The sequence below is a fragment of the Hippocampus zosterae genome, chromosome 14 (assembly GCF_025434085.1).
Source record: "Hippocampus zosterae strain Florida chromosome 14, ASM2543408v3, whole genome shotgun sequence".
Taxonomy (NCBI): domain Eukaryota; kingdom Metazoa; phylum Chordata; class Actinopteri; order Syngnathiformes; family Syngnathidae; genus Hippocampus; species Hippocampus zosterae.
The window spans coordinates 6,702,426-6,724,454 of NC_067464.1; the positions used below are offsets into that span (position 1 = coordinate 6,702,426).

The 22,029-nt window shown below is 42.8% G+C and overlaps 2 protein-coding genes across 4 annotated transcripts in view; one reads left to right on the plus strand and one right to left on the minus strand.

The window, feature by feature from the left end:
- cldn23l (claudin 23-like) overlaps nucleotides 1-22,029 on the minus strand; it is a 96,169-nt gene that overhangs the window by 47,350 nt on the left and 26,790 nt on the right. The window lies entirely within an intron of this gene.
- Nucleotides 1-22,029, plus strand: part of rcan3 (regulator of calcineurin 3) — a 68,207-nt gene that overhangs the window by 37,085 nt on the left and 9,093 nt on the right. For 2 of the 3 annotated variants that reach the window (XM_052086331.1, XM_052086332.1), the window contains exon 2: nucleotides 155-418. In XM_052086331.1, the coding sequence (XP_051942291.1) occupies nucleotides 155-418 (264 nt within the window). Of the gene's footprint in view, nucleotides 1-154; nucleotides 419-11,165; nucleotides 11,433-22,029 lie in introns of those variants that run through there. The other variant, XM_052086333.1, reaches the window with a different exon arrangement.

A 22,029-nucleotide genomic window follows, 5' to 3' on the forward strand; every position in this document is an offset into this window, starting at 1 on the left:
TGCGGCATAGGGTTTGAAAAACACCGGTATACTGTTTGTTCCCTGCCTCTCCTTCAAAATCAGCTGGGACAAGCTCGAGTATTGAAGTATCGAAAATTGAAGCTTCTTCCTCATGAAAGGAGAATTCTTTAAAACCCTCCACTCTCCTCCACAGTGCCAAATCTTCCTGCTTGTGACCCACCCACAAACAAGGCTCATCATGTTGCGAGAGAGCTCCAAGGCGTGGAGCAACGGCTCTGAGGCCTACAGCAGTGACCCGGAGGAGGATGAGGAGGAGGAGGAGGAGGAAGAGGACATGGTGTTTGGGGAGAACGAACCGGACGGCGTCGGCGAGGAGATGATGGACCTGAGCGACCTGCCGACCGCGCTCTTCGCGTGCGGCGTCCACGAGATGGTGTTTGAGGACGACATGGACAGGGTGAGTCAACTGATTTCTACAAGAGTAGTAGTGAAGTTCTGGATAAATTTATTGGGGGGTTTTGTGTGTGTGTGTGTTTGTGTGTGTGTTGAGTACTTCAGCTCTTTAACCGCATGATTTTTTCTGTAACATGTTGTTTCATTTGTGTGAATTCTTGATGCATGTGTTGGTACTTTATGGTCCTTCCCATTTTAAGTTCTTTGATGCTATCTTGTGGTTAGTCTCTTGTATGTTATTTGTGGATTTTTGCTATTTGCGACATGGCTTGGTCCCTATTCGCCGTACTATAGATCAGACCAGAATGTGATGCAGCATCACCTCTTTAGTTCAGTGTCCCTGAAATTGCAGAAATCGTTTTTCAGCAGGTTTCCTGGTAAAATAATAGCAAGTCTTGTAAGACTTTAGCCTACTGTGCAGCTAAAGTGTTAACTCCACAGTGACATCCATCCTTAGAACCGTTTTCAAATCCGCTTATCCTCACAAGGGTTGCGGGCATGCTGGAGCCTATCCCAGCTGTCTTCGGGCAGTAGGCGGGGGGGGCGTCCTTGCCCGGATAGATAGATGGCGCCATTTCAAAAAAACAAAAGCACCAAGCACTATGGATTAGTTGATCTGGCGGCGCCTCGATTCCCACGGTCCTACGCGTAAGTGATAGCTTACGTAGGCGCCATGTTCGGGATGTCGTTTTGCACATTGCGCGTACTGGCACCTACTGCGGAAGTGCCTTTTGCATCTGCATGCTGTCCTCAGTTACGTCTGCCTTTCCTCTGTCTGAGCAACGTGTCGGCACAACATCGGTCTGTCGTGCAGACCCCTCATCAGAGTCGCGCAACAGATTTTGGAACTTGGTGCATGCACAAGGCGACGACCCGCATTATTAGGTGCCCTGTCCATTTTTAGACAGATTTAAGACTTTTTTTTTATGTGTGTCTTATGGTTGTGGAAATACTTTTTTATTTAAACACCAGTATATTTGAATTACTGCACCATGCTTGCTTAGAGGTGAATTAAAAAAAAACGGCCTTTTAATTTTCTGCCCCTTTAATCCAATTATGCTGTCCCGTCAAGTCCTCCCGGCCAACATGCTTTACATCTCTCGACTTAAGCAACCACTCGGTTCAATGCTTCTCCGTATAAGTCTTTCTCTCTGATCGCACTTTAGCAACTCTCCTCCGCGCGCTTTCTTTGATGCCATCTTTCCATATTTATGGGGAAAAGAAAAATCCCTTTAAACCAATCACTCTTGTTTTGTGAGTCTGCCGTTTTGCCTCCCCTTTTTCCCTGCCTCATTACAATTCCAACTGCCTCTTTTTAAGTGGAAATGCCACCCTCGCACTATTCAGTCGGAGCGTGTCAATAGATTTCTCTCCTAGGTGCGGTTCAATTAAGCGAGGCGTGCTATAAATAGACATTTTGACATTTGTTTCAACTTTTTAGAATGAGGACGCGATGGTTTGGAAAGGGAAGGGAAATCATGGCACAAAATGGTTATTCTTTAGAGGCTATTTTTTTTTTTTTTTTGCTTGCAGAGGCGCCAATTGATTCTACAAGCACACAACACACAAAGACAGCATGTTGTGGTCCTTTTGCAGCCGGGCTGGGGAACCCCCATATGGACCCATGGGAGCATCTAATGCCAGCCACCATGACATTTTCCAAAACAAACCATTTAAAGGGGGCATTGTGCAAAATTCACTTTTGAATTGGTTCTCCGTCTTCTTCCCACATTGCGAAAATGTGCGTTTTCTATTCATTGAAGACTAAATTGTTGGTTCCCCAACTTTTTCCACAAAAAAATTACTAATCTCCCAAAGAACCACCATCATAATTGGGGCTCGGAATTAAAAACAATTTCTTTTCACAGAGCCAATAATTATGTTCCTGGGAATGGCTTGTTCGCTTCCTCGACAATTCCTCTGAGTGAAGACATCACATGCCAGAATTGTATTTTGGTTCTGAACATTCCCAACATGGCACTACCGTACAGTGTAACCTTCCATTATCTAAAGATCGTTATTTTGATGCGCGGGATCTCAGGTTAGCGCTGTGTAGCATCCAAGCCGGGAACACGACAACAGTCCCCTTTTTATGACATCGTCCTCATGCCTTACTCTCCACGCATGATGAATCAACCCCCGCTTTATCCAACTTTTACATTATCGACACAGTTTGGGGTTTTTTTTTTTGTTCATAAATTTTGTAAACTGACCACTTACAGCGCAATGACAGACATCAAGTAAAAAGGTGTCCCAACTAACAAACAAGCATAACATTGAGGGACAAGTTAACAAACATTTTTTGTTTGTCTCTGGGCTCTTGGCTCTCTCCCAGCACCGAAAACTCCTTCCCGTGCGCTTGTATCGGAGGACAGACTGTTTTTGTCAGCACACGCTGTGTTTTTCCAGAGACATGAGAAGGACAGAGGTAAACAGCCATACTGGTAAGATGGTTTTGGCTGGCAGTAAAAGCAAGTCTCTTTCTTCTGTGTAACCGGAGAGGACCTTTTTGCTTTCACTTTTATCTGCATCATTATGCAGATAAAAGTGATTAAAAATGATCAATTAATTATCAATTATTAAAATATGATAGGCGGCCCGGTAGTCCAGTGGTTAGCACGTCGGCTTCACAGTGCGGAGGTACCGGGTTCGATCCCAGCTCCGGCCTCCCTGCGTGGAGTTTGCATGTTCTCCCCGGGCCTGCGTGGGTTTTCTCCGGGTGCTCCGGTTTCCTCCCACATTCCAAAAACATGCGTGGCAGGCTGATTGAACACTCTAAATTGTCCCTAGGTGTGAGTGTGAGCGTGGATGGTTGTTCGTCTCTGTGTGCCCTGTGATTGGCTGGCAACCAATTCAGGGTGTCCCCCGCCTGCTGCCCGAAGACAGCTGGGATAGGCTCCAGCACCCCCCGCGACCCTAGTGAGGATCAAGCGGCTCGGAAGATGAATGAATGAATGAATGAATAAAATATGATATAAAAATGACACTGGAGTAGGATATAAATACTAACTGGTTAAAGTAATACGATACTTACGATACGATACCCCCCCTCCAAAAAAAATGATGAGCTTCAGAACAGCACCAAATGTAAATTTACAATTTATGAACATTTTAAATTTTTTGGCAGCATTTTTTTTATTAAGTGGTACAGAGAACGGATAGATGGATAAAAGTCCTCGTTCTCCGCACCACTATTCGAGAACATGTACGGCACATTGTATGATGGACGTGTGTTTGCGCAAAGTAGAGGGACAAATTGATGTTAGAGGGAAAGGTCAGCTCGGCCATTATATTGTCACTTTGTCCCTGACGGTGGTCAGTCAGCTAACATGAGGGCTAATCAGTGCAAGGCAAAGCTGCTGCTGCTGCTGATATCAATTGAAGAGCTCTTCAATCTCCCTTGTGCAATCAAGCACAATTACTTTGAGTCCATACTGGCGAGATAACCATAAAGCTCAAGATGTTCTTATGCGAAAGGAAATGTGCAACACACCAGAGAAGCCGAGCACCTCATAAATACAGTACAGTGTTTTCTCGTCATATTGCGATTCATTGTTTATGCCCGCGTAATAGTTCTTTTCACAATGTTGGTAAACAGTAGGCGCCAAGGTTCTTCCGCTTGGCAGAACTGTGACTGACTGCATTGGCATCACAATTCTCACATCTGTTGAACTTGTGAGTTTTTGACAAGTTTCGTGAACGTCTTTGCAGAATGCGTCCCAGAGCTGCTGTTTGGATGGGAACGACCTCCTACCCTCATCGATCTTTTGATTTTAGACGTTCCAAAGGTTCTCGATAGGGTTCCGGTCAGGGGAGGGTGGAAGTCACACAATTATTATTATTAATTTTTTCTTTCTTTATTTTTTACAATCATTCCTGGCATTTGGCGTAATTAAGGTGACAAGAGGCTCTTTCGTGTGTTATCTGGGCATGTATCGGTGTCGTGGGCAATATATTTGCATCTGTCAGACTGCAGTCTATATTGTTCTGTTGGCCCTGGGGACAGGAGCTGGTGGTGTTGCAGTGTTGGTTCTATGAGGGTGCAAAGGGGTGGGTTGGACAGCAATGTACGTGACGGAGCGTGGTACGCCCCGGGCTGAAGGTCAGATGTGATCCGCTGCGGAGTGAGTGAGTACCGCTGGCCCCTACTCCTGCTGCGGCCTCATATCAATTTGCGCAAGAGGGATGGGAGGTGGGGGCGCTTCATTTTGCTTCTTGACCGACCTCTGTAGGAAAATGACAATGTAAAGAAAATGTCATCTTTTCGCACAGGGGCACGAACGATTGGGGTGGAAGCCGGTCTCCAGTTGCCCACTTCACAGCGGTGATCCGTGATTTTACTTTCATAATCCACCCGTGGCCATTTCAAGCGCAGTGGGCCTCTTGCGCAGTGATTTTTAAGGGAATGGGAAGAGTTGGTTCAATTGGCAAATCACGCCCACAAAGTCGCAAAAATGACGACGACCACTCGTCTGCAAAAATACCAAAACTTGGTCTAGCCCACCCCTGCGCAGATTTACGTTCTCCCTGTCCTCGACTCGCACTGGGCACAAAAATAGAACCCATAATATTCATGCATCCAACATTCAGATTAAGAATGTCAAGGAAAAGATGTCTGCGCTCGCAGCGATTATGATCAGTCTTGTGCACGCTCGCCTCAGTAAAAATGACGCTCAGCCCCCCCCCATCCTGCCCGGTTTCTCACTGGCAACATGGCGGGTGATTATAAAAGTGTACTACTCAGAAATGGCACGTAAGCCTCTGTGTGCAGTTCTATTTAAATCAAGATTGTTCCGCAGCTCAGTCAGCTCTAAAAAAAGCCACGGTCTGTGGGCGTGTTCAAGAATAGAACATTGCAATAAAGCAAGTTAGGAGTTGCATAAGGCATGCAGACGATTTGCATGCCAGAGGTTTTGTGGAGATTCATTTTTTAGTTTATCAGTTTGTGAAATGTGTTTCGGGCATTGGATTGTGTTTCCTAAACGGACTATAAAGGCGTGTCTTGGATGAGCTCCATCTTTTGTTAAATATGTGGCAAGACCATTAGAAAAAAAGATGCATTTGGATTTTTACATGTCAGTAATGACACAATGTTACTTAAAAGTGTTATATGTGAAACGTCTTCCATGTTCGAACCCTGGACCTCTGTACTGTGAGGCGGATGTGCTAACCACTTGTACACCGTACGGACCGTATGAATGTGGTGTATATTCCACAAAATCAAAAAGTTGAGCATAAGTGTTTAGTCTGTAAAATAAGGTTGAAGTAACCAAAAAAAAACATACATAAAACATTTTGCTAGTTAAAATGTTCTTGTCGATAATTCTCTTGTCGTTTTTTTTTTCCTCCAGTCGGTGTGGTGCTCCAAAATAATTTGCTTTCCTGTGGCCTCTGTTTATTCCAACAGTTGTGCACCTTACCCATAAGTGTAATTTCCCCTCACTCTCTTGGTGTTCATTCATGCTTAACGCCCCTCGAGTTCGACTCGAGTTCGCCAAATTGAGGAGTGTGCAATTTTGAAAAACTGGAGCACTCAAGCTGGAATCCTTTTTCTTGCATCTTTTTATGCCTCCTTTCCAAAATGACATCCATCTCTCAGAAATTGACCGGCGAAGCGTCTCAGACAGCTTCGGGTCCTTTTCTGACCTGATTTATTTATTTTTTCCTCCTGCTTTCTTGTTATTATGTCTGGCTTTCTTAGCCATGGTGCATGAATGCGGTTCGGCGAGTTCGCCTGAACGCTTCCAACATTTGTCCTAAGTTTTAAAAACTTTTTTTTTAAGCAAAGCAATCATCGGACGCGACGGCATGTGATGGCGGCCCCCTTCCTTATCTCCTGTCTCTGTCTCGTTCACACAAAGATGCCAGCTCATCCTGACGGCCCTTAAGCTGTTGTTGTACTGGGTCAAAACCCTCAAGAGCTGCTTGTGGCCTACCAGATGTGAGATGTCGGCCAAAACCAGACGACACTCATGTGTGAAATATCAAGTTGTTGGCTTTTTTTTTTCTCCTTTTTTTTCTTTTTTCAAAACAATTCAATACGCATTGTCCATTAAGTGTCATGTGTCATCATTATTCTTTGTATTCCGGACACATCTTGATTATCAGACACAGTAAGGATTTTACTGACTAATTTGTTTAAAAAGCGATCAGTAGGAACTGCAACTGTGTGCGCCAGTCAGCAAAAGTGTGTCGAGTGATTTTCACCCATGAAAAAAAATTGCCTTTGAAAAATAGTCTAAGAGCTCTTGCCACCCTTTATCGGGTACTAGCTTAGCGGCTAGATGCTCGACACTACATCGGGGTCACCAGTGTGGTGCCCATGGGCACCAGTTAGCCCCCAAGCATCATATGAGTAGCCCTGTGGGCCTGTTCTAAAGATAGCTCACAAGTGATGAGATATGGTGTTTTTCGAGGAATTTGGTCTAGGCGATTGTTTAAAAATGTAAACACTGACAAAAATTTTTAGAAACAGTTTTGCATATTGATATTTATCAGTTGTTTGTTCTTCCAATGAAAGCGTATCATTATTTATTCATTACAGCATATAATGGTAACAGTCATAAAGATCGTTTGAGCCGATTTGTTATTTCTGTGTGTAACAGGTAGCCCTTTGCATTAAGAAAGAAGTAGCTCTCGGTTTCACAAAGGTTGCTGACACCTGCGCTAAGCTAACACTGGCAGCAGACGCTGTATGTCAAAGTCAAGGTCATTAGATCATGATCGGTCATAGGTCATAGGTCATAGGTCATGATCGGGATGATATTGGTGGCAACATTTTGTGAAGGCAATATAAACTGGCCCCAAGATGAGTCAAGACAGCTGCCACGCCACCAATTTCAAAATAAAAGCATAAAGGGGTATTGATGTCCATCGGTAAGCTCAGTTTTATTTTAAAGTTGTTTTCCTCATCATGTGTTACAGACGAGTCATTCATAGCGTGAACAAGCGTTGCTCCGGCTGCGTACAACAAAAAAACTCCTCCAGTATTTATTTTTCATTGTGATACTCAAATTACTCAGACTCATTTTACCTCTAGCGTTCGATTGATAATAACCCGCATGCTGGGCACCACCTTTTTGGAAGCCCATGGCTTAAATTTCGCCCGTGTTCAAATAAGACGACCGGTAACATAAATGATCCAAAAGATGCGCAGTTTAAAATAAAACAATCCTAAATTTTCGCCTCAAAAATTCCACAGATTAGAAGAAGACTACTGAAAAACCTCCAAAAGTTGCACTACTGTAAATCTTCCAAATTTTTGCCGAGGTTAAAATCAGCCGACTGCAAATCCTCAAATAGTTGAGCAAGTTAAATTTCAAATGTACCTAAAAATAATGTGGCGCTTATAGACCAGAGTCTGCCCTTTGAGGACCCGTATCTTCAGTCGTGTTTTGCACCTTCCAGGACCTTTGTGTTGCTAGTCTTTTCTATCGTCACTCCACTACTCGCACCTTTCATCCCTTCCCTGTCTTTCTCCCCCACGTGGATGTTTCACTCCGTCCCGTTATTCGCCTTCCAGCTTCCTGCGCCTGAATGTGGCTGCTTGCTTTATAAATAGCTTGGCCTAGATTAGAGCAGCTGCATTGGCGCTGACACCAGGAGCTCGTTTGGCAGCCCACTTGGCATTGAGGGGGTTGTGTTTAGGTGCGCGCACGCGAGCGTCGATGTACGTACACATGCGGGCTAGCTTGTGAGTGGCATGACATTGACGCCCGCGCTGCACTAATGTGATGTGCATTTTTGCGATGTCAGACATCTATTTTGAGGAGGGGCTGAGTGTTCAGAATCCACATGTGGGGACAGCACACAGAGTTTATGGTTTTTGTTCGCTAGGCCTAAAGACAGTTGACCTTGCTCTCACATAGCATATGTACTCTTGTGGTGATCCACGACCCTGATTTGAAGAGCTCCACTACGGCATACAAATTATTTCTCATCAGTTAGTCTTTTAGACTGCTTTGTTTTTATTTTTATTTTTCCATGCTCGCCTTGAAATATGCAGTATCTTAATTTTCTCCACTTGCTGACTGTCAGATCGTGAGAATTGTGAATGAGCAGAACTGGACTGTAGGGAGGAGGGGGTTTGTAGGCCTGGGGTTTTGCAAAAATTAGGCCACACAGAAAGGAAAAATGCTTCATCATTCATAGCTATCCATCCCACTTCTGGGCAGTGACAAACACAACAGGTTGCAGCATTTTGATAATCCATGACGTTTAAATGTATCGTACTGTATGCCCTCTGTTTTCAATTGGCAAGTGTCATCTCACAAAAAAAAAAAAAAAATCCACAGGTTTACAGTGAACCCCCACTTAAACTACCGGTATATGTACCGGTGATTGAGTTTGGAAGGGAGTCGACAGCGAAATGAACTAATCAGCGAAAAGCAACCGTGTCGTCAGTGGCTGGGGTTTTTTAATGACTCTGTGTTCACGAAGTATTGTCTCTCCCATGTGCCATTTTGAATGAGGATGGATTCCTGCCGCTGAACAGTTGCGTTGCGCACGATATACGATACGTCACACCAAATACATAAAAGTAATTTTAGACATCTTGTTTCGGAACGGGCCCACCCGCAGAAGAGGGTTTTGGTATTATATCCAGATGCACTTTCCTAGTGGGTGTGGCTTGTCAAGCTATTTATCAGAGGGATACGTTCCACACCCACCTGCAATCGGTGAAATCAGCAAAATACAGTTCATATAAAAACACGTTCTTTTTTTTTTTTGGCTTGATTTTGAACTTTTAAAATTGTTTAAAATATCAATATCAATAGAGCACACTTTGCAAAACATTGCAACTGTATTTGAAGACATTACAAAACATGTATAGAAAATACGCTCTGTATTGTAGTGTTTGTTTGTCTCGAGTGTGCTCCGGGAACTAATTAAAATTTTATCTCAAAGCACTTCGGTATAATAAAAAAAAAACTGACATGCAGGGAAGCCACAATAAGTGATATAACAACTATCGACGTATGACAACACGATATGCTCTGCAACGATCAGTCTCAAGAATCAGCTGGGATGGGCTTCAGCTCACCCGCACCCGTAATGAGGACAATGGATGGAAGTGAATTATGTTTAATGAGCTAAAATAAAGTAATTAGTAACATAAAGTTTAAAATGGTATGTTTATTTCTTTCTTTATTTTTCAGTATAGAAATGTCACATTCGTCCTTCCACAGTCCACTCTTATTCCGCCTGCCCTGCATGGACACACGAGGGCATAAATAGACTCAGCACCTGCAGCGTTTATATTAATGTCTTATTGAGGACTTCGCTGCTTCACTCAGCCAGGCAATTATTATGAAACGAGCGATCGGGATGATGAGAGTGACAAAAAGAAGACATGGTATGCTTGGTGATTACGCAACGGCGCGTCTGTGGGATTTTTGTAATGACTGGTGCTGAGCTGCGGTGGAAAGTGTCTCACCGCGTGTCCTTGTAATGAAGGAAAGAGGCGCCTCGTTGGCTGCTTTGTGAGTGACAATGTTGTAGCTCGCGTAATCCCAAATCAACAACGCTGCTTGTCAAATTTACATATTTAATTTTCCATTGACGTGTTTTATTGTGCTCATTACCTGCACGGCCATGACATGGCCATGTGTTCTTGAGCTCGTCCAGCCTGGGAGCAAGCAGCTGACCATTATGTAATGTTGCTTCAATCTTGAGGTGCTGTCCCATTTCAGTACTGTAGGTGGAGGAAATGCGCTTTGGGTGTCAAGTGCCACACAATGTTTCTGCTCCATCTTTTGGGTCACTGCTCCATTTAGCGCCCAAACAAGCAAACTGTGTTGAGGAATAGGACATCCTTTGTTTTTCTCTATGAAAATGTTGTGACATACAGAGGAATCCGAAACGAATGATGATTCTGTCTCTTCTTAAAATACAAGGTGCAGTACACACATGCATCATCTGAGAATTTTTGCTCCTTTCCAGTCAGAAAACAGCAAAGATGTTCAGCTGTCTAAAAGATTATTCTGATTGATTTTGGGTGGGTTAAACGTCTTTTTTTCCCTCCCAGCTCTGCTCATAAAATGGTCGAGGCAGACAATCGTAAATGTTTAAACCTATCCAGGATTTACTATGTATGCATGTGGTAAGAATAAAGTGGGACTGAGCCAACCAGCACTTTGGATACCTTTTGGCACTTTGCTGCCTCCCACAGGTCTATCTTGGTACTACAGCAGACAGGTATTCAGCTCCCAAGTCATGGGTTGAGATATTACAAAGACATATTTTGGGGAAGAGGCAGCAAACAAAAATTGCACTTTGCCATTTCACATTTGATGGATGGGCAGTACGAAAGAAAAATCTATCACCATACAGACTATTTTATATCATTAAAACGATGTACCACAATATATTTTCAGTTAGAACTACATCACACTGTCACTGCTTAACTTTTCTCACTTTATTTTGAAGTGACATGAAGCAGACCTGTATCATTTTTTTAAATGGCAGTGTTTTGTGGGGGCTGCTAAAAACCTGGCTGCTTTTTGTGTAGGGGAATGCAAGTGTGAACACTGAAGCACATGTGGCACACAACCATCTTTTTTTTTCATCCAGTCTCTTTATAACCCCACTTGCACGACTGTAATTGGAAAAAAATCGGAATAAACCGGACCGTGGCTTTCTTTCTGCAGTATTCCTTTGCGCGGCTCACTTCACTTGTGGCGTAAACGTGAGCGTGCTGATGACGTCAATGTGGCACTGAGGGGGGGGGGGGGGGTGAGGAGGGGCTGTGAGAGTTGTGGCTGTGCTGCAGCATCACTCAGCTGCTCTCCTCCAGTCCACCGCGCACCCATTCGCACACGCCGTCAGTCTCGTGGACTTTTCAGTCGACTGCAAGCTTGCGCGGGGCGCACAAGCGAATCGATTTTTTCTTCATCGTCTTTCTCTCACGCAATCCCACCCGCGCGAGGGGAATGCCATCGATAAACATGAAGCTGGAGATGGTGACCATCATCGCCTGCGAGGTAGACGTCGAGGTGTTTACGTCATACAAAATGCAGGTACGATCTTGGGGTGGGGGTGGGGGCTGTCGCGAGCGCGTGGAATGCAGACGCGGTGATGTTTTATCAATGGGTCCACAAGGTTACGCGCAACGTGCGCGCCACGTTGCGCGAGGAAGGGGTGTGCTGCTAGTGCATCTTAATGCGGTAATGAGGCGCCGGTTGACGAGAGAGAATGCGCAACCTGTGCTCTCGGCAGGTGGCTTGACTGTGGGGGTCCGTGAGGGATGCATGCGTGAGCTGGTGGGGGAGAGTGAAGCAGACGAAAGCGCACTGTGAACTCCCCCTTTAAACTTATCAGCATTGCAGGTGCACACAATATTCGGTACACCTGCACAGTCCATCTGACAAAATAAAAATCATTTTGATGTATTTGTTGCTGCTTGCGGTTGTATAGTTCGCACAGCATAACAAGGAGAACTGTTTCTAATCTTATCTCTCGTCCTTCTCGGTAGCCGAAATATTAGAAGAGGCTCCCGATGTGATGCAGTGCAGCCCAAAGATTTTGCACAACCAGAAAACTTTACATATTTTCACATGACGACATCTCTGACACTGGATCACAAAGCAGCAGTATCTTTGCGAATATTTCATCGGATCCAAGTTTAAACTGTGTGGGTATGTACAATATAGTTAACTTTCTGGCCAGGGTCTGAAAGCTTAAAGCTTAATGTTGGACCCAGTGTACTTTCTATACAAATATGAAATAAACCTCAACCTAGACTTTTTTTTTGGGGGGGGGGCTTTTTCCCCAATGCATTTTGATGTGCTTGGTCCAAAAGGGAAATCTACATCTTTAAGATGAGCCTGATCACAGAGAACACCAAACAGACGGGACACGGCCTTGTCAGAGCTGAAGTGCTGTCCTCTTCTAAAGTTTCCTGTCGGGCAGCTCTTTTCAATTAATGCCATTGTGACCCTGCAAGAAAAAAAAATGTGCACACAATTAAAAGAACAGATGGAGAAGGGCTGACTTTCGAAACGGCACAAAGAACACGGTCAATCCTGGTTTTCTGATGCAGGAAGAAGGATCGAGTGTAACGGTAGATTAAATTCAGTCAGTCTAATCTTGTTTTATTTTATAGTCTAATTTTTTCCCCCCAATATTATCGCTTAACAAGATGTATGGCTATCTCATGTCCCTAATCTCACAAGATAAGAAACAACCAGACAGGCCTGCAAGCAACAATGGATGGGCAGATGTGGGTTATTTAACCCTTTCAAGGACAGCGGTTACTACAGTGGACAGTTTATCAGGTTATCAGGTTACATGGTGCATGAAAATGTTCAGGGGGGATGTTTTCGGAGCTTTAAATGTATTGATTGCATTTTCCGATCCAATTAAGTTTGGGTTTGTGAACGTTACCGCCTTGACTTGGTAACTTTTCACAGCAGTTGCTATCTTCTCTGAAATACTCCAAATGTGAACAGGATGAAGGTTTAGTGTGTGGATTCAAGCTGTTAGAAAATTCTCTGAAAGCGAGTCGACTGTTTTCAAGGTCGGATGGCTGTCGCACCACAACCAAATTGCGTCACTTTGTTTGAAACCATTACCCGAGTTTCATTCTCGACGGGGAAAAACAACCGTAAGTTTGATTAACATGGATTGAAGTGTACTCGTGTGAAATTACCCTTTTGTTGGAAGAAAAGCAAAAAGCTCTTGGCTAAGTCCCCGCTGGTTATATGAATAATGAGCCAAACAGAGAGGCTATAGTCAGAACAAGTAGGTCGGACCATCACGGCAGAATAGACGCACTGGTGCGAGTCTTTGGTTTCGTTTGGCTTTGTGTCCATGCTGGGCAAAAACAAAGGCCGCATCCGTGTCGTGAGAGTCGATGAGCTGGTTTTTTTGCGGGTCGACGGCAAGCATTGTCATGTTTGTTTGCGACTCGGCCATCGTTACCTGTAAAGCGTCACGGCGTCAGCGTAGCGCAGGACGCGCGGTGAAGGTCAGGAAGTTCTTCAGCCGAGTCTGCTACAGGAGATGCTAATGCTCTGATCTGATTCATGCTGTCAACGACGTGTTCATTGAATAAGATGTTACTTAGTGTTAACAATTGTGGAGAATGGTCGTTTTAAATGATGTATTCATCAAGGGCACGAGTGAACACAAATAAAACCTGCCGTTGGGGAAAATGAAGGTTGGGAAGTTTGAAGGAAATCTGAGCATCAGGATGACCTTCATCACACTCATGCCTTTGGTCAGGTTTTAACCTTGTGGAGCTCAATCGTGATCCGTTTTACGGCGAGTCATCAAATTTTGCGGCACACTGTGAAGACAATACAAGCGTTTTAGCGTCCCCCGAGTGTACAGTGTGTTGTGGGGCTGGGCGTTGTTAAGAACCGTACCATTCGATTTGATTTCCGTTCTTCACGCTGCAATTTGATTTGGGCTGAAGCTAACAATTCTTTGAGTAATCGATTCATCTGTCGATTATTTTGTCAACTTAAAAAAAAAGGACTTTATTTTAAACTGGCAGTGAAGGAAAGATTATATTTGGATTCAAGGCAACAATAATCAGTCTGTTTACGTTGCAGGAGCACAGATACTTTTGAGAAGCGGAAATTCTGAGCGTTGGTCCAATTTTACACTAAAAAACAATACCCAAACGACTAATCAATGATCAAAAATAATTACCGGTATATCATAATGATCATCATTGAGTTGCCAATTCATCCAATACTTTTTGCACCTCTAGATTTGACATTGAAGTCTCCGATATTGATTTAGTAAGAAGCAGAAATACACCAACTAAGAGTTAATTTTGACAGTTTTGAATTGTTTAGCCCTGCCATGAAAACATGTCACATCACATTTTTTTCAATGCATATAAACATACCCCCAGACTCTGGTACCTTCTGTGTGGCGACGGTGCTTGGTGCCTGCTTGATTTTAACTTTGCAAATTTTGCATTTCCAAAATGATCCCAAGGCTTTTGCTGCTGCTGCTGCTTGCTTTTGTCACCACATAAATTTGCTGAACCAAGTTTTATGCTTTTAAAGCCCGGCACTCACAAAAGTTTTTGTAACGTTTTTAATGTTATGACAATTCATCAGCTTTGCTGCAATGCTTTGCCCACAAGCACTGATGTAAAGTCACTATCCTCTTAAAATAGTGTTCCCAATCTGTCTGGTTTACCTGTTTAAAATTTGGTAGGACAAACTCTTCCAGAATGAGTTTGCTTGGTTTTTTTGTTTGTTTGTTTGTTTTTGTTTCATTTTTTTGAAGGAACCTTGAAACTGGCTGAATGGAATTGGGCGCTTTAAACCAAACGGAAAGATTGGCTTCAGGGGCTGAATTTCCAAAATGAATGCGCCAGCACACGCCTGCCAGATTTAGTGAGTTTTAAAGTTACAGTAATAACCTGAGAGGCTGAGTCTTACCGTAAATAGCAAAAAAAAAAAGTGCCAGTAAATTGAGTCACCCCTCCCTGCTTTTTTTTCTTTTTTTAAATTTTATGAATGCCTATATTGAGAATCTGTTCTCAATTGCCATTACTGGGTCAATAATGGTTAAATATATAAAATAAAATTTCTGAATGAATTAAATAGGAACCAATAATAATAATAAAAAAAACAAGCTATCAACAACAAAAAGCTAAGATATGTTTACTCTGTGGATCTTTATTATTTTCTGATTAATTTAGAGTCACGGTTCTGCACCGTAGCTAGCCGTGCTAGCTTGCCAGCTACGGCCAGAAGCTAGCCGGAATGGCGCAAGAGAGCATTGCCCGATAGTAGTGATTTTAGTCTTGATTGTCCATGACTATTTTAGTCTAATTTTAGTTTACGGAACTGATCACGTTTTAGTCTCGTTTTTTTCAAAGATACCTGATGACATTTTAGCAGCGTTATCAAGTTTGGCTTTCGCTATAGGTGCTACTACTCTATCGGCAGGTAAACAAGCTCATTCGTCTGCCCGTTGAGTGGAAGCAACTGTGGCAGGGTTTTTACTTTATGGACCTAGATTTGTCACCTATATTTTAGTAAAGGTCCCTAATAGTCTAAATATACATGAAAGCAACATTTTTCTTTAGCCAAACCCAATTGTTACCTTCTCGCCTCAAGAAAACTTCAATTTCAGATGCGGAGGACACTATGATTTGAAGTGTCATGTTCTACAACACATTTATTTTACCTGCTCATTCTCCTCTCACTTATGTGATAAAGTTTTGTGAACAAAGATATTTTGTCCAATATTCGAAACCTTGAAGCCATTTTTTACGCCGAGGCGATGTGGAGTCCAAATCTATACCATCGGACAAATTCGTGCCATCGAACAAAATTACCGTATATACCGTGCACACCTAAAAAACATAAAAGCCATAAAAAGTCATACTTCATAGTACCGGTAATAAACATTTGTTTGGTGTCTTTTTTTTTTTTAAATGCAACACTTCAAGTACCGTAGTGTGGGTCTCTGGCAACTTTCCCGTAGACAGGAAAAATGTTCCCCACTCCTGCTTTACTGAACTGCCTGCCATCTTATTCGTCCTTTTCCATTTTTTCAAGTCATTAAATCACATTCCAAATGGTTGTTTCTCCTGCAAAGTCCTTTCTCGCTGCCGCCCCGTCCCTGAAATGTGTTCTTTTCAATGAGGCAAGATCCAACGCAACAATGGCGGCGACTTTATGATCTTTTAGCAATCAGTTGAGTACCGGTAGTTCAAATCAAAATGATTACTGCAGAGAATGCACTGCAAGCTGTTACACATAAAAATAAAATAAAAATAAATGCAGACACGGTGACAATAACATTCTTATAGATGGATGCTGTTACTGCTCGAAGAATTTCACAGCACTCTCTGTCACTTTCCACTTGTCATAATCTCTTTTTGGAAATACGTCGCGGCTTTGTCGTTGCAGTAAACAATTTGATGACTAACGCGCTATTTATGGTTCGGCAGGACGTCTGACATGTTTTTGCTCCCGTTGTCTCGCCGCCTTTTGTGTGATCTGCTCAAACACGTCATCCCCTCTCAATTGTGACCATGTCAAAAATAAAGCGTCAAGCTCGGCATCATCTCATTGTGATGCTGTGACCATTTGGCAAATGTTCCTGAGGTTGAACAGTCATCTTTTTGCCATGAACGGAATGAAAAGTCTTGATCGTCGTCATGTAAGCACATATCGTAAAATTCCAGACGCTGCCGCTGATTAAACTGCGACTTAAAAATAGCAAACACGGGCAATAAAATAACTTGTAGAGCGATTAAAAAACCCCCACGGGCACCGGAATAGAATGGAAGCGAATTACTCTGTGTTATTACACAAACAGCAGAAGGTGTACTAGTTTCTGAATTTAAATTGATATTAAAACTGTTATAGGTTTGTGGTATACTGACGGTTTAAACTATGAACACAGGCATTTATAAACAGTTTTATTGAGGAGGCATCAATTATCGCAGTTTTATGCTGTTCACAGCTGGACGCGGTATCTATCCCCCTGAATAACAGGGGGATGACTGTACTGTACCGGTTTTGGCGAGAAGCAAAGGTGATCGGTTTTTACCAAGCCACTCTGTCCCTTCTCAGAAAGAAAGAAGAAAATCTGACATCACTTAAGTCCTCCTTTGACCTACTGCGGCAGTTTGACCCATTTGTGAATCATCATGAAGTTTTGTTCACATTATTCACATTGTGAGTGTCATTTTAAAAATGGTAACGGTCAATGAAAGACCTATTTTTTTGGGTCATCCATCGAGGATATTTTTTTTCAAAGGCTTGTTCCCAAGCACGCGTGCTACTGCGTTAATGCAAAGTCACCATCAATGTCAGCAGGCATTGATTGCCGCTCGCTAAAAGCTGACATCCTTTGATATCATTGAATCAGAGGACACTGACAGTCCTCTCGGTCATCGCTGATTAAAACGTGAATTAGGTCAAAATCTTTAACATGATGCGGGACCTGCAGGTGACCGCCACTGTCAGGATGCACTGTGACCCCTCTCATGAGGCCCGGGGATGGAAGACACTGCGACCAGATCAGGTTCTGCACTTTTGGGAAACCAGAGCCCGTGTGGCAGGGTTGAACGATTCAGGGCCCAGAGAACTGCTGGGCTGCGGGGACTCAAGTGTGCCTGCTCCCGTGGCTTGGGCGGCTGGGCAGGTTGAGCTGAGCGACTCACACTGGCCTGAAACCTTAGAGATGTGCTGCGGCTCTGGTGTCTGTTGAAGGTTAGCGCTTAAACCCGTGCGCGTAACGTAAGACAAAGGACGATGTCCTGGCTAGTGGATATGGTTACCCTGCCATCAGAATATTCGTGGGGGATGGGGAACAAGCCCAGTAGCGAATAATTATAAAATACCAGCTACCGGCACCACCATGCATTAAAAAAAAAAAAAAGTTAATAGTTTCAACAGTAAATACAGCCTATGACAAACCTAATTTTACAATGTTACCATTAAAAATAAATGCTTAACAGAAGATAAGGTATTTTTAAAAATTCACCATAAGTACACATGTACTTTCCAATAGTATCAAAGACGATCCATAACTTCCACTAATAACACAGGCTAAACCGGTGGTAGGGAACTTCGGTCTCTTGAGAGCCATATCCTACTTGTTTTCGATCACTTGCTACTTCACCACACCTGATTCAAACGATCACCTCATCAGCTAGCTCTGTAGAACCCGGAAACAATCGTCATTAATTGAATCAGGTGTGTTGGAGTAGGGGAGGAGCTAAAACAGGCCGGATATGGGTCTCGAGGAAACAAAGTTTCCTACCCCTAAGCTAATGGCTAGCTATGATTTGCTAACGTCCATTGAAATAATTGCTTTTTTGTGGGGAGCAACAGTAAGCACAAGAAAATGATGCTAATGAGATTTTACAATGATATTAGCATGGTGAAATTGCTGCCTATGTGTGCAATCTGCATCAGATTTGGATGACGCTTGGTCTGAAATGCCCAAGCTTGTTGGAAAAGAAACGTTCGCCTACTTTGAAAGGGTCTTGGGTAGATTCTCACCTAAATCTAATGGGAACACAGCGCAGGAAAAACAATCAAACGCGAGCTTATGAAAACACATGACATTTTTGGGCAGCAGTAATGAAGCGGATTGCCAAGGGAGGCAAGGGGAGCCCAATTTTCCTGTCACGGAAAAATGATACATGCTGTTTATCTGAAAGAATTACTGTAACATTGCTTTCTATGGATAATAACTCAATTTGTACTCTGACACGCTGCCATCTTGCCAGGCCTGAATCCAAATTGCATTTTTACTCCAATATGATCACCAACACCAGATATTGGCAGTCAACTACACTACCTTGATTAACTAAGTAGAAAATTCATCCATCAATATATTTTCTATACCGCTTATTCTCTGTAGGGTAACATATGAGCTGTATCCTATCCCATTATTTTTTTTCTTTATCCTCTGCAAAAATGACTAATATTAGAGCCGTACTAAGGAGCCGAGAGAAGCTGGGATATCTCTGTGTACCCACTGTCATCTTTTTCACAAAATAATTGCTTATACAGTATAATAATAATATCTTATCTTCTCTTATCATCTTATGTTTAACATTATGATAACGATTTATTCAAAGAATTTATTTTTCTGTCGAGCATTGTTTTTATTTATTTTCCAATCAATTGCAAGTTGCAAGACAAATTAATTCATTCATTCTTGGATGTGCTTTAGTCGTTGTATAAACAAAAAGAGTACCAAAAAGAGCACCGTTAAAATGACGGATCGATAAGCAGTATTGTTAAAAGTAGTCGTATTGATAAAATCTTCACGATCCCTCATGTATCTTGCTTAACTGCCTCTCAGTCCCTTTATAGAATGTTGAGTTACATTTCATCTCTGCAACAACACTGTGACCGTGGCGCTTGGGTGTGTGATGTAAGAAAACTGGGTGTGAGACTGTGCGACCTAAGTGGCGCTGACCAGGAAAGGCTCCTATCTCGATACCAGAAAAAAGAAACAAAAACCCCAACATAATAACCAGATTGTTGATAAATAGGATTAATTTGTTTCACTGTACTGTAATCTGATTTCAATATTCCTATTTTGGACAGACTGACCCCAAGAGAGAGCCCCCTGTCAATATGGCTCACCGCTCGGGCTATCGACCCCGTCGGAATAAACTCCCTGGTGCATTTGTAGCCATCTCAATGTACACGAAGCATTCCGAACTCATAGCGTTATAACATTGACATTGAGTTATAACATTGACAATAAAAGTCTCAACACAGGGGGTGCCCAAATACGGTCCTTGCGCTCCCCGATCCAGCCTGTTTTAGAAGTCCCCCAAACCTTGCTTCCCATTTGTTTTTGAAAGGTAATTAAAAAACGATGTTCCACGCGTATGCGAAATTCATTTATATAATTATTTCAGTCGAACGATTTCGGACTATCCTGTAGTACCCGTCCTTGACTCACCCTGGGGATCCGTGACCTAGATTGTTGGTTTTCACCCAGATCTCATTGAAACATGAGACGCTGGATTAGATTCTGCTAAATCCACGCACGTGTCACAGAATACTGATTTGCCAAAGCGGGGTTAAAAAAAAAAAAACATGAATAAACCCTCTGTATGTCCCAATTAGGCTTTGTTAATCTCGTCGTACCAAATGCTGCAATTCCAACGAAAATGTGGATTACAGTCAAGGATTGAAGCGACTTTCAGTGGTTTCGAATGTAGAATATTCCACAGAATTCCGAGTGGGTCGAATTGCTGGAAGGCAATTTTTTTCAAATGTTTGTCGACACGGTTTTACATTGACAGTCATTGGTTATTTCAGTTTGTTGTCTAAAGGTCCAAGTCCAGCACAATGTCAGTTATGAGAAGTTGAATTATGTCAATGCATGCTCTCAGGCACATGAATTCATTCAATAAGTTAAGAAAACATTTATTTGTTTCACAAGGGAGACAGGAAAAAGCCCATGAAATGTCAAATGCTTCATATTCAATGAGATTTTTACTGCCCCCCCCCAAAAAAGAACCAAGATAGAAGTAATATTTTCTATGACACTAAAAATGAACTCATCCCTGCAACTTTTGTCTTGTGTGGTTTCTTGGACTTGGGTTGTGTTTCCGTACGAGCAAAGAAAACGCATTTAGCCATCCGTGTTTGTGTTGACGCAACCGGACGAACGCGGATATTTGTCAGTGAACCCGACACACGTTAGAAACCGGACGCCGGCTTTACATAAGCACACTCTGCAACCGCAATCGTGTGGTTACACCTATTTCCACCACTTTAACTGATCCATTCGCTTCAGGCTGTGAGGTCACTGTCTGCAACAGGATTAGATCCCCCGCATGTTGACGGGTGCCTGATCAACTATACTGTATCTCACCCTCGCCTTAATCTTGTTTGCTTCTGCCAGCGCATTTTATTATGATGCCGCTAGATATCAAACCTTGCCGACGCGCCCCGATAATATCAACCTGTTCCGACATCTCAGTTGATTTGAGTGTCAGAAGCTCGCCTGTGTTGTCAGTTGTGCCTTGACGCTCCCGGGATGAAAAGCTTTCCATTACTACCAGGGACATAACTGGCTCGTTACCCAGGGGGCAATCTGCCGGCAGATGGCTCGTCGGGGTCACGGTTTTAGCGGGCCGCACTTGACCGGCAGGGCTTTACGCTTTGTGCCGCATTCATGCAGCGCCAACATGCTCGCTGGGCTGCTTTGTCTCTTTCCACCTGTCAAGTTTTCATCAGTAAGACCCTATAAATGTATCGTCTCAAAATTAGGTGATCACATAACTGCCCATGTATTTGATTAATATCACGCCATCCATTTTCTGTGTAGCGCTTGTCCTCATTCGGGCAGCTGATTTCGGACTACCTGGAAACCTAATACATGTTTTAGCAATGGAGGAGGAACCCACGGCGTCATATGGCACATTGCTTAACCCTTTCAGGGACAGCGGTTACTACAGTGGACAACTTATCTTGTTTTCAGGCTACAGGGTGCATGAAAGGGTTAAGGCTGGTTTGAATTGTTTCAGACATGTATGTGTTTGTGAGAAAAGGAAACTGTTGTTGTTGGGTTTTTTTTCCATTCCCATGCCACACTGGAGCGTGGGTGTGATTCACAGCTTGCTGAATCGTAACCCTCGCTGTTTGTGTCAGAAGTAGTGGTGCGATTTTTGTCTATCTTGAAGCAGAATCTCATCGGTGGCACTGGTGACCCTCCGAGCTAGCACGGCAAGCTTATGCAGCAATCTAAAGCTGCATTCATATTCATATTCATATTCAAAAATAGAACCAAACAGCATCCACATAACTTCAATCCATGCCATCATACGTCTGTATCGTGGAAACTAATTAATTTAGTTTCTTAGTTCAATTAAAAAAAATGAACCTTTTTTATTTATTTGGTTTTAGATTCATTTATATGTGCTACATACAGAGTGAAATATTTCAAGGTGATCAGTAGAGCTTACAGCTAACAAAAAATGTGAAGAAATTTGAATGTTACACTAAAAAAATCATGAAAAAGGATTTTGAAAGAACTGCCATGTTTTTGTGGGTAAATGTATTTCACAATCCTGCCATATTTATGGCCACTTTGTCTAATTTCCATCAATATTCTCACAAGGATCTTGTTTTGTAACCGATAAACGTTATCAAA